Below are 13,654 nucleotides of genomic sequence, written 5' to 3'. Positions count from 1 at the left end.
GATCTCCGGGGGGAGTTGATGCCCAGAGGGCCGGGGCCACCACAGAGAAGGCTCTTCCCCTGGGGCCCGCCAGACGACATTGTTTAGTCGACGGGACCCGGAGAAGGCCAACTCTGTGGGACCTTATCGGCCGCTGGGATTCATGCAGTATAAGGCGGTTCTGGAGATATTCTGGTCCAGTGCCATGTAGGGCTTTAAAGGTCATTTGGCGAACCTTTTTTGCCTTGGGTGCCAAAATAGTGCATGCGTGTACGTGCCCACACCCACAATGCAATGCCCCCTCCCGTGCATGCGTACAACCCCCGTGCACCCCCCCTAAGCATGTGCATTGGCCTCACTGAAGCCCCCGGACATTCGCTCTCCCTAGGGTTTAGGAAAGCCTCCTGAAGCCTTGGGAAGAGCAAAAAAGGTCCAAATGGAAGTTCAGAAAATAACTTCCAGTTGGGCCGTTTTTCGCCATCCACAGGGTTCAGAAGGCTTTCCTGAATCCTGGGAAGAGTGACAATGTCCAAAAAGAAGGCCAAAAATCAGAGCTGACATTTGGGCAATGCCTCGTGGGCTCACAGATATGATTCTGTGTGCCACCTGTGGCACGCATAGAAACATAGAAACATAGAACAGTGTTTCCCAACCTTGGCAACTTGAAGATATTTGGACTTCAACTCCCAGAATTACCCAGCCAGCAAATGCTGGCTGGGGAATTCTGGGAGTTGAAGTCCAAATAACCTTCAAGTTGCCAATGTTGGGAAACACTGGCATAGAAGACTGATGGCAGAAAAAGACCTCATGGTCCATCTAGTCTGCCCTTATACTATTTCCTGTATTTTATCTTAGGATGGATATATGTTTATCCCAGGCATGTTTAAATTCAGTTACTGTGGATTTACCAATCACGTCTGCTGGAAGTTTGTTCCAAACATCTACTACTCTTTTAGCAAAATAATATTTTCTCATGTTGCTTTTGATCTTTCCCCTTTAATCTAATATTAAAAAAGCAGTTAAAAACCCATCATTTAAAAAACCATGCAACCATATATAAAAAACCATACATAAAATGTAAAAGCCTGGGGGAGTTGTCTCAGTTCCCCCATGCCTGGCGATACAGGTGGGTCTTAAGTAATTTATGAAAGACAAGGAGGGTAGGGGCAGTTCTAATCTCCGGCGGGAATTGATTCCAGGGGGCCGGGGCCGCCACAGAGAAGGCTCCTCCCCTGGGGCCCGCCAAACGACATTGTTTAGTCGACGGGACCCGGAGAAGGCCAACTCTGTGGGACCTTATCGGCTGTTGGGATTCGTGCGGTAGAAGGCGGTTCCGGAGGTATTCTGGTCCGATGCCATGTAGGGCTTTAAAGGTCATTACCAACACTTTGAATTGTGACCGGAAACTGATCGGCAACCAGTGCAGGCCATGGAGTGTTGGAGAAACGTGGGCGAATCTGGGAAGCCCCATGATAGCTCTTGCTGTCGCTCTTTCCTCAGTCATATTTTCTGAAGGCTAAACATTCACAATTCCCTTCTTTTTGCCTCCAAGGAACCAGTATCTAGTTGACACACTATCCTTGAGGCCCTTAACTGTTCTAGTTGAAATCATCAGCATGTGGTATCCGATCGGGAAACAATATTTCGGAAGGATTCCGAACAATGCAGAATATTTTGGAAGTGTGGCTATTAATCATCTTGGCAGTTTTAACTTAATATGGATGTGAAATCATCTTTATTGAAATTACAATAAAAGGAAAGGTAGGAAACAGCGATTAAAAAATTCTTTTTAAATTTCAAAACAAACTCTCCTACACAATTGATCCACAAAAACATTACATTTAATGGATTGCTTTTACACCAAAGCATCTGCTGCCAAGATTCTGGTACTTTCTGTGCTTTTAAACAATCTTTCTCTCATTCTCATTCTCGGTCTCTCCTCTCTCCCTCTCTCTCTCACAAACACACACACACACTTAACATAGTTAATCTTGCCTTACCAAGAATAGGCTTTTTCATTAGTGTTTTTCAATACAGTAACACACAAGTTGATCCAACCAAGTAGGGTACATGTCTATTAGATAAAATTAACTTTTTTCTTCAAAAAGTCTCCTGTTGAATTCAACTTTGGAGTAATTACTTGCACATTAAAACAATGCAGGGAGCATTGATATAATGTCCTACGGAAGGACTCAGATTTGGAGAAATCAGAGACCCAATATTTTTTTCCCATCTATTCCCATGACACCAAAATGCAAGAGGTAGTTCAAAAACAGAACTATTTATTTATTTATTTATTTAGAAACATAGAAACATAGAAGACTGACGGCAGAAAAAGACCCCATGGTCCATCTAGTCTGCCCTTTTACTATTTCCTGTATTTTATCTTACAATGGATATATGTTTATCCCAGGCATGTTTAAATTCGGTTACTGTGGATTTACCAACCACGTCTGCTGGAAGTTTGTTCCAAGGATCTACTACTCTTTCAGTAAAATAATACTTTCTCATGTTGCCTTTGATCTTTCCCCCAACTAACTTCAGATTGTGTCCCCTTGTTCTTGGATTTGTATGCCACCCCTCTCCGAAGACTTGAGGCAGCTCACAGCATATATATAAAAAGAACAGTAATATAATCCAATTAGTACTACAATAATAAAAACAATTAGAAAGAGAAGATGAACCTAAAAAATTAACTTATTAACCTTATTAACTTATTAACCAAACATTCAGCAATCATACTTAAGGCATTCAGTGGTTGGGGAAGATCTAAGAGTCCCAAGGGAGGGGGCAGTGCGAATCTCTGGGGGGAGTTGAATCCAGAGGGCCGGGGCTCCCACAGAGAAGGCTCTTCCCGTAGGTCCCACCAACCGACATTGTTTGGTCGACGGGACCCTAAGGAGGCCAACTCTGTGGGACCTAATCGGCCGCTGGGATTCGTGTGGCAGAAGGTGGTCTCGGAGATAATCTGGCCCTGTGCCATGTAGGGCTTTATAGGTCATAACCAACACTTTGAATTGTGCCCGGAAACTGATCGGTAGCCAATGCAGTCCGTGGAGTGATGGTGAGATGTGGGCATTTCTTGGAAGGCCCAAGACCGCTCGCGCGGCTGCATTTTGGATAAGTTGAAGTTTCTGAACACTTTTCAAAGGTAGTCCCATGTAGAGAGCATTATAGAAGTCGAACCTCAAGGTGATGAGAGCATGAGTAGGTTAGGTTAGGTTAGGTTAGGTTTATTGGATTTATATGCCGCCCCTCTCCGCAAACTCGGGGCGGCTCACAACAATAATAAAAAACAGTACAGTACACAATACCAGATCCAATGCCCACCCATCCAGATTCCAATTGAAATTAATAATCTCATAAAAAAACAGTATATATAAAAACAGGCACACAGTCAATCAATCAACAAAACAACATGGGCAAGGGGGAGGTGTTTTAGTTCCCCCATGCCTGACGGCAAAGGTGGGTCTTAAGGAGTTTACGAAAGGCAGGGAGGGTGGGGGCAATCCTAATCTCAGGGGGGAGCTGGTTCCAGAGGGTCGGGGCCCCCACAGAGAAGGCTCTTCCCCTGGGTCCCGCCAGACGACATTGTTTAGTCGACGGGACCCGGAGAAGGCCAACTCTGTGGGACCTAACCGGTCGCTGGGATTCGTGCGGCAGGAGGCGGTCCCGAAGATATTCTGGTCCGGTGCCATGAAGGGCTTTATAGGTCATAACCAACACTTTGAATTGTGACCGGAAACTGATCGGCAGCCAATGCAGACTGCGGAGTGTTGGAGTGATATGGGCATACTTGGAGAAGCCCATAATTGCTCTCGCAGCTGCATTCTGCACGATCTGAAGTTTCCGAACACTTTTCAAAGGTAGCCCCATGTAGAGAGCGTTACAGTAGTCGAGCCTCGAGGTGATGAGGGCATGAGTGACTGTGAGCAATGACTCCCGGTCCAAATAGGGCCGCAACTGGCGCACCAGGCGAACCTGGGCAAACGCCCCCCTCGCCACAGCTGAAAGGTGTTTTTCTAATGTGAGCTGTGGATCGAGGAGGACGCCCAAGTTGCGGACCCTCTCTGAGGGGGTCAATAATTCCCCCCCCAGGGTAATGGACGGACAGATAGAATTGTCCTTGGGAGGCAAGACCCACAGCCACTCCGTCTTGTCTGGGTTGAGTTTGAGTTTGTTGACACCCATCCAGGCCCCAACAGCCTCCAGGCACCGGCACATCACTTCCACTGCTTCGTTGACTGGACATGGGGTGGAGATGTACAACTGGGTATCATCGGCATATTGATGATACCTCACCCCATGCCCTTGGATGATCTCACCCAGCGGTTTCATGTAGATATTAAATAGCAGGGGGGAGAGGACCGACCCCTGAGGCACCCCACAAGGGAGAAACCTCGGGGTCGACCTCTGACCCCCCACTAACACCGACTGCGACCGACCGGAGAGGTAGGAGGAGAACCACTGAAGAACAGTGCCTCCCACTCCCAACCCCTCCAGCCGGCGCAGAAGGATACCATGGTCGATGGTATCGAAAGCCGCTGAGAGGTCAAGGAGCACCAGGACAGAGGACAAGCCCCTGTCCCGGGCCCGCCAGAGATCATCCATCAACGCGACCAAAGCAGTTTCCGTGCTGTAGCCGGGCCTGAATCCAGACTGCTGAGGACCTAGATAATCGGCTTCATCCAAGGACCGCTGGAGTTGAAGTGCCACCACCTTCTCAACAACCTTCCCCATGAAGGGAAGGTTGGAGACTGGACGGTAGTTATTAAGCACGGCTGGGTCCAGGGAAGGCTTCTTGAGGAGGGGGCGCACAACCGCCTCCTTATAAAGTGGCGGAAAGGACCCCCTCCCCAAGGAGGCGTTGACAATCTCCTGGACCCAGCCCCGTGTCACCCCTCGACTGGCCGAAACCAGCCAAGAGGGACACGGATCCAGTAAACAGGTGGCGGAACTCACAGCTCCAATGGCCTTGTCCACTTCATCAGGTGTCACCAAGTCAAACTCCTCCCAGACAGATGGACAAAGACGTTTAGCCCCAGTCACCTCGACTGACTCATTGTCAGTCGACTCTGTTTCACAATTGGAGTCGAGGTCTGCTCGGATCCGGGCGATTTTATCAGCGAAAAACGTGTTAAAATCCTCGGCACTACTCTGCAAGGGCTCCCCAACTCCCCTCTGATTAAGAAGGGAGCGGGTTACCCTAAACAGAGCGGCCGGGCGGGATTCCGCTGATGCAATCAAGGCGGCATGATACGCGCATCTTGCCGCCTTGAGCGCCACTTTGTAAGTCTTAATATGAGCTCTTACAAGTGTTCGATCGGATTCGGACTTACTCTTCCTCCATCGCTTCTCCAGACGTCTCTTCTGGCGAGTAACCGTGAGCAAAGACTCCCTGTCCAAATAGGGTCGCAACTGGTGCACCAGACGAACCCGGGCAAACGCCCCCCCTCGCCACAGCCGAAAGATGGTGTTCTAAAGTTAGCTGTGGATCGAGGAGGACGACCAAGTTGCGGCCCCTCTCTGAGGGGGTCAATAATTCCCCCCCCCCAGAGGTGATGGACGGACAGATGGATGTGTCCTTGGGAGGCAGTACCCACAGCCACTCCGTCTTGTCTGGATTGAGTTTGAGTCTGTTGGCACCCATCCAGACCCCAACAGCCTCCAGGCACTGGCACATCACAAGACTTCGGCAATTTTTTGCTTCTGCATATGCGCATCCCCTCGTAAAATTTTGTTTCCTGTGCATGCGCAGAAGCAAAATCTCACTGGGGCATGCACATGTTCACGCCGGAGGCCTGAAGCTGCAGGGGTAGCGCACTGGTAGCAATGGTAGTGGCAACCCCCACCTGTTCCTAGCCAATCAGATCGTTTCACTAGGACAGGGATGGGCAATAAATAACAGCAGCATACAAGTACCATAAATAGTACACTAAGATGGGGGGGGGGGAAATACTCCAAGGAGACTATATTTTCAGTGCAGACTAAATCCTTAATGAATTCAAGATGCTCAAATCCAGCACTCAATTCTTAGAATCTAAACAGACGTGAGAGAATCATATTGCATCCATCGCCCAAGAAAGCCAGGTCTCGTTAAGTGCTCCTGACTGTCGAACCACTTACGTTGCTCCAGCTGTTGGCGTCTGGATTTTTGAAAACTCCGGGATCTCCTCTTTCTTCTTACGAAAGAAAAACCAGTAGGTCAGGAGACCAATGACAATGGAGAAGAGGAAGATGTCCATCATGTTGAAGGCAGCTGAAGCCTCTGGACTCTTTACAGAAGAAGGTTCCTCTTTAGATGATGCTGTTTCCATGGAGATGAAAACTAAATGAAAATATATATAAAAAAAGAAGAACGTGTTACATACATTGCTATAGGTTTTGAGTATCAGCAATCTGGAGCCAAAAAACCCCAGGGCAAAAGTAGAAGAGCTTCAGTCTGGGAGTGCCCGGAGATTATCCCAGATTAAGTAGAATAAACCAAAGACAGTTTCTTGAAGAAAGCAGCCATAGCCACATACCTGAAAACCACAAAAATATACCGTGATACCTTGTCTTACAAACTTAATTGGTTCCGGGATGAGGTTCTTAAGGTGAAAAGTTTGTAAGACGAAACAATGTTTCCCATAGGAATCAATGGAAAAGCGATTAATGCGTGCAAGCCCAAAATTCACCCCTTTTGCCAGCCGAAGTGCCCGTTTTTGTGCTGCTGGGATTTCCCTGAGGTTCCCCTCCATAGGAAACCCCACCTCTGGACTTCCGTGTTTTTGTGATGCAGCAGGGAAATCCCAGCAGGGGAATCCCAGCAGCGCAAAAACGAGCGCTTCGCTGGCAATGGAAGTCTGGAGGTGGGGTTTCCCATTGAAGGGAGCATCAGTGAAATCGCAGCATTGCAAAAACACCGAAGTCCTCGAAACTCCACTTCCGGACCTCTGTGTTTTTGCGATGCTGCGATTTCACTGAGGCTCCCCTCGCTGGGAAACCCCACCTTCGGACTTCCGTTGCCAGCGAGGTGCCCGTTTTTGCGCTGCTGGAATTCTCCTGCTGGGATTCCCCTGCAGCATCACAAAAACACTGAAGTCCGGAGGTGGGGTTTCCCATGGAGGGGAGCTTCAGGGGAATCCCAGCAGCGCAAAAACAGGTGCTTCGCTGGCAACGGGAGTCCTGAGGTGGTGCATCTCGGCACCGGCGGTGGGTTTGTAAGGTGAAAATAGTTTGTAAGAAGAGGCAAAAAAAATCTTAAACCCCAGGTTTGTATCTTGAAAAGTTTGTATGATGAGGCGTTTGTAAGACGAGGTATCACTGTATTTCATTTGGCACCCAGGACTGGACCTGGCTTGAAATGTGATAGGAAACATCAACCTGATCACTCCCGTAGGTTTCATAACATTCATGTAATAGGACCTTGCCAACAAAATGATCTCTAACCCAGAAGGAAGATAGTTATTGCATACAGGTGTATCCCTCCCTCTCTTTCTAGCACTACTGGAAGAAAAGTCATGCTTACTTAAATTATTTTTCGCCTGCCTTCCTTATAGGCCAGTCCAGGCATGCAACTAGCGTAATTAAATAAAGTGGCACAACATACTTTAAACCCTGCCGCTTCTTTAGGACAAAATCTTATGTTCTTAGTTCTTTTTGGAAGGACTAAGCGTGCCAATGGTGTTGCAAAAGGTGGATAACCAATACATTGCATCATTTCAGGCTGACATTCAAATCCACCTGCAATTATGGATGATAAACGAAAGCCTGTTGCTTTCTCTGAGCAAAACCTGCTTTGCAGGGTTTTTACTGCAAAGAAAATCTGGAAGGACGGGAAATATGTACATCACTTGAGTCTCTGAAATATAGAAACATAGAAGTCTGACGGCAGAAAAAGACCTCATGGTCCATCTAGTCTGCCCTTATACTATTTCCTGTATTTTATTCTACGATGAATATATGTTTATCCCAGGCATGTTTAAATTCAATTACTGTGGATTTACCAATCACGTCTGCTGGAAGTTTGTACCAAGCATCTACTACCCTTTCAGTAAAATAATATTTCCTCATGTTGCTTCTGATCTTTCCCCCAACTGACCTCAGATTGTGTCCCCTTGTTCTTATGTTCACTTTCCTATTAAAAACACTTCCCTCCTGAACCTTATTTAACCCTTTAACATATTTAAAGGTTTCAATCATGTGCCCCCTTTCCCTTCTGTCCTATACAGATTGAGTTCATTAAGTCTTTCTCGATACGTTTTATGCTTAAGACCTTCCACCATTCTTGTAGCCCGTCTTTGGACCTGTTCAATTTCATCAATATCTTTTTGTAGGTGAGGTCTCCAGAACTGAACACAGTATTCCAAATGTGGTCTCACCAGCGCTCTATACAGTGGGGATCACAATCTCCCTCTTCCTGCTTGTTATACCTCTAGCTATGCAGCCAAGCATTCTACTTGCTTTCCCTACCGCCTGACCACACTGTTCACCCATTCTGAAGGGAAAGATGAGACCTAAATCCAATAAATAACAAGGTACGGTTTTCAAATTCATAAAATTCATTATTGGCCACATGTGATTGGACACACAAGGAATTTGTCTTGGTGCATATGCTCTCAGTGTACATAAAAGAAAAAGATATATTTGTATCTTCATGCCAGGGAAAAAATATTTTATATTGAAAGTTCTGAAAACCTACTCATTATCTGAGTCCTATCAGCTTAATTACAATTCTTGCAATAATAATTAATAATAATAATAATTTATTAGATTTGTATGCCGCCCCTCTCCGAGAACTTGGAGCGGCTCACAATGCATTAATTTATTGGATTCTTGATGTTCTTGAACCTTAATTTTTCTCTTGCAGACCTTTTATCAGCAGATTAGTTAATAGGAAGAAAAAAAATCAAGCACCCAACAGTTCAGTCTTTATTTACATATAGTATATTCTCCACTATTGCATCAATTTATGGCTGAAAGGCCCAGGACACCTGACTTTGTGGGGTGCAACATATACAGTGATCCCTCGATTTTCGCGGGTTCAAACTTCGCGAAACGGCTATACCATGGTTTTTCAAAAAATATTAATTAAAAAATACTCTGCGGTTTTTTTTCTAAACCACGGTTTTTCCCACCCAATGACATCATACGTCATCACCTAGAGTCACTTCTCTCTCTCTTTCTCTCTTTCCTGTCATTCCCTGCTTCAATCATTTTCTCATTTCTCTTTTTTTCTCTCCTTTTTTCTATCATTTCTCTCTCTCTCTCTCTCTCTACCTTCCACTCTCCCCCCTCTTGCTCTCTCTCTCTCTCTTTCTCACTCTCTCTCTCACTCTCTCCTTTCTATCTCACTCTGTTGCTCTCTCTCTGTGAGAACACCTGCCCCGCCTCTCCTGCAGCCCCCTCGCTGACAGCTGGGACGAAAGCGCTGAGCTAAGAGACTGCGAGAGGTGAGGCATTCTCAAAGCGCTCAGAATGGCTAGCGGCCAAATGAGGAGGACGAGAAGACGTAGCCACTAGTGCTGCTGCAGGAGGACCCGTGCCACAAGAAAGCCAGTGAGAGGGGCGGATCGGGCGGGCGGGGGGGTAGCGGCGAGGGGGCCAGAGACGCTGGGGGGGGGCAGCTGAAATTCAAAACAATTTTTGCCGGCCTCCGCACTTTCGTTGCTCCCCGCCCCCAACTTCAAGCCTGGCTCCTTGCGTGGCCTTGGAAAAGGGTGCACAGGGGTAGTTTTTGGCTGTCCATAGCCAAAAATGGTGTTTTTACTTCCGCATCTCTACTTCGCAGAAATTCGACTTTCGCGGGCAGTCTGGGAACGCAACCCCCGCGAAAATCGAGGGATCACTGTATACCAACCATGTACAGACCCAGCAGAATGGATAGATGAATGACGAAACTCAAACTGTAGGCGATGCAAAAGATGTGAAACAAGAAATTTTGGCAGACAGGTCAACCTGAGGAGTTCCATCTCTGTCTGCAACATGACGTATTTTCAGGGGTGACAAATATAGAAACATAGAAGTCTGACGGCAGAAAAAGACCTCATAGTCCATCTAGTCTGCCCTTATACTATTTTCTGTATTTTATCTTAGGATGGATATATGTTTATCCCAGGCATGTTTAAATTCAGTTACTGTGGATTTATCTACCACGTCTGCTGGAAGTTTGTTCCAAGGATCTACTACTCTTTCAGTAAAATAATATTTTCTCATGTTGCTTTTGATCTTTCCCCCAACTAACTTCAGATTGTGTCCCCTTGTTCTTGTGTTCACTTTCCTATTAAAAACACTCCTGAACCTTATTTAACCCTTTAACATATTTAAATGTTTCGATCATGTCCCCCCTTTTCCTTCTGTCCTCCAGACTATACAGATTGAGTTCATTAAGTCTTTCCTGATACGTTTTATGCTTAAGACCTTCCACCATTCTTGTAGCCCGTCTTTGGACCCGTTCAATTTTGTCAATATCTTTTTGTAGGTGAGGTCTCCAGAACTGAACACAGTATTCCAAATGTGGTCTCACCAGCGCTCTATATAGCGGGATCACAATCTCCCTCTTCCTGCTTGTTATACCTCTAGCTATGCAGCCAAGCATCCTACTTGCTTTCCCTACCGCCTGACTGCACTGTTCACCCATTTTGAGACTGTCAGAAGTCACTACCCCTAAATCCTTTTCTTCTGAAGTTATCATATCACATTTATAACCCAGGACCTCATTTTCAGGCCACACAGACAACACAAATATTAAGCCAACTTCATTTTTTCAGCCATTTCTACCTTCCTCTGCAAAAAAAATATCTCCATGACTTCGCTCTTTTTGCTGACCACAGTTTCTTTGTCAGCAGTAACAAGGATCAAGTCAAGGAAAGTAGGGAATAGAACATGATAGTTCTCCAAAATGATCTCAAAATCCTTCAGTGAAGCCCACGAGATGGTAACCATAACAACACATGGCTGACAACAGTCACCAGGGTCACCATGACAACCTTGAATTGAAATCTATCAAATCGCCTCCGACAGTAAGAAGCTGCAGTATATTTTGTCTTTAAAGGAGCATAAAAAAGAATAGAATGTACCCTACAAGACTAGACTTTCAATCCTAGGCCTAGAAAGTTTAGAACTAAGACGCCTTAAACAAGATCTAAGTATTGCCCACAAGATCATATGCTGCAACGTCCTGCCTGTCGGCGACTACTTCAGCTTCAACCACAACAACACAAGAGCACAAAACAGATTTAAACTTAATATTAACCTCTCCAAACCTGACTGTAAAAAATATGACTTCAGTAACCGAGTTGTCGAAGCGTGGAACTCATTACCGGACTCCATAGTGTCATCCCCAAACCCCCAACACTTTACCCTTAGATTATCTACGGTTGACCTATCCAGATTCCTAAGAGGTCAGTAAGGGGCGAGTACAAGTGCACTAGAGTGCCTTCCGTCCCCTGTCCTATTGCTCTCCTATAAAAGGAGAGAGAAATCCTATCTATCTGGATTTCGAAGCCAAAATTGCTAAGCTACCAGATTGGTTTCCGACACCAAACTTAAAGCGAGAAACCATGCCAGCTTTCTAACCATCTGTCACAGCCTATACCCATGATGGCGAACTTATGGCATGCATGCACATGGAGCCATATCTACCGCACTCGATCTGTTGCTCTAGCTTAGCTCCAGTGCATATGTGCGCACCAGCCAACTGATCTTCGGCTCGTACTGAGGCTCTAGGAAGGCGTTTTTGGCCTCCAGAGGACCTCTGGGGGAAAACCTCTGGAGCCTGGGAGGGTGAAAAATGGGCCCACCAGAAATCAGGAAATAGAAACATAGAAACATAGAAGACTGATGGCAGAAAAAGACCTCATGGTCCATCTAGTCTGCCCTTATACTATTTCCTGTATTTTATCTTACAATGGATATATGTTTATCCCAGGCATGTTTAAATTCAGTTACTGTGGATTTACCAACCACGTCTGCTGGAAGTTTGTTCCAAGGATCTACTACTCTTTCAGTAAAATAATATTTTCTCATGTTGCCTTTGATCATTCCCCCAACTAACGTTAGGCTTATTTCCTGTCTCTGGAGGGTGGGGGAGACTGTTTTCAACCTCCCCAAGCTCCAGAAAACCCCTGGATCTGGGGGAGGCGAAAAACAGGCCTACAGGAAGTGGTGAGAGGGTCACACACACATGTGCACAGGGGCAGGGCATGAAGGGCATTAAATTATGGGTGTGAGTACTTGCACGTGTGCTATAGCCTGCACGTTTACACTTTTGGCACCCAAGGAATAAAAGTTTCACCATCACTGGTCCGTACACCATGACGGTAAACCACCTGCTGGCAATAAATCTACGGCCTTCATTCTCTTCTAAAGACGGCGTTTAAGAGGTGACTTGATCGAAGTGTATAAAATCATGCATGGGATAGAAAGAGTGGATAGAGAAAAATTATTTTCTCTATCACACAATACTAGGATGAGGGGGCACTCCCTAAAGCTTATAGGTAAGAAAGCGAGGACAAATAAAGGGAAATATTTCTTCACTCAGAGAGCCGTTGGTTTATAGACTTCACTCCCAGAAGAGGTTGTGACAGCTGTCAGCCTTGATAGATTCAAGGCAGGATTAGACAGATTCATGGATGCCAAGTGTATCGGTGGTTATTGAAACGGGTGTCCAAGTGCCGCCTCTGTGTTGGTTGAGGCAGGCAGGATTTCCTTCAGTATCATTTTTAAATAATAATAATAATAATAATAATTATTATTATTATTATTATTATTATTAATATTATTAATTAGATTTGTATGCCGCACCTCTCCATAGACTCGGGCGGCTTACAGCAATGATAAAAACAATGTATATTTAAAAACGCTGTTGGGGGTCGAGAGAAAGGGAGAGTTTTGCCTTCTCTTTCTGCTCAAGATCCCCATGTACAATTGGTGGGCCACTGTGTGACACAGAATGCTGGACTCGATGGGCTTTGGCCCGATTCAGCATGGCTCTTCTTATGTTCTTATGTTCTGTGGTCTGAGTTTGCAACACACTGAGAATCTCAATAGGGAAGCATGCTCATATCTGATAACAGCAAATTTTATACTTTGCTCTCTGTAAAGAAATCTTCTTTTCAATTCTCATTTATTACACAAACCTTATTATGCAACCTTTGGGCAAGGTAGCTGGAGGATTAACTGCCTTTTACTAAGGTGAGCAGTGAGAAGAACAGCATTTGCATTCCTCTGGAGCAAGCATTGGGCTGGCTGGCAGAATGAGAGAATAGGCTCTTGTCTGGGCAGTAGCCAAAAGTATCCATGACATATGTAAAACAGGCAGAGCACGTTAAACATTAGGAATAAGTAATATAAATGAAAACAAACATTTCTGAGCCCAGATTGGTCGCTAAGTATTTATTGTGCATTAATCTTTGAACGCCAAAAAAAAAAAAGCCATTGAAAAAAATCCAATTTTCTTTAGAGTAGGCAATTCAAGGACAGAACTGACATTTCCAGCCAAAGTTCCTTGACAATTAAACTATTTTTCTAGGAGAGCAGGGACAACAAACATTTTCCGGGAATTGACGAACTACAATTCCTAAGTCTCTTGTTATTGGCCAGCTGGCTGAGGGGTGATCCAGCAATTCTGGAAGGCCAGTTCATCCTGGGACAAAGAATAATGTCCTGGGCTAAATCACAGATGAACAAATAG

General features: G+C 45.5%; 1 protein-coding gene across 2 annotated transcripts in view; it reads right to left on the bottom strand.

Moving 5' to 3' along the window:
* POR (cytochrome p450 oxidoreductase) overlaps positions 1–13,654 on the bottom strand; it is a 111,176-nt gene that overhangs the window by 56,960 nt on the left and 40,562 nt on the right. For both annotated transcript variants that reach the window (XM_070735144.1, XM_070735143.1), the window contains exon 2: positions 6,106–6,307. In XM_070735144.1, coding sequence (XP_070591245.1) covers positions 6,106–6,296 — 191 coding nt within the window. In that variant the 5' untranslated portion in view covers positions 6,297–6,307. The remainder of the gene's footprint in view (positions 1–6,105; positions 6,308–13,654) is intronic.

This window comes from Erythrolamprus reginae, chromosome 1, assembly GCF_031021105.1.
Source record: "Erythrolamprus reginae isolate rEryReg1 chromosome 1, rEryReg1.hap1, whole genome shotgun sequence".
In the NCBI taxonomy this organism is placed as follows: Eukaryota; Metazoa; Chordata; class Lepidosauria; order Squamata; family Dipsadidae; genus Erythrolamprus; species Erythrolamprus reginae.
Note: the sequence above shows the minus strand (reverse complement) of the source record. Positions and strands in the feature narration are given on the sequence as shown.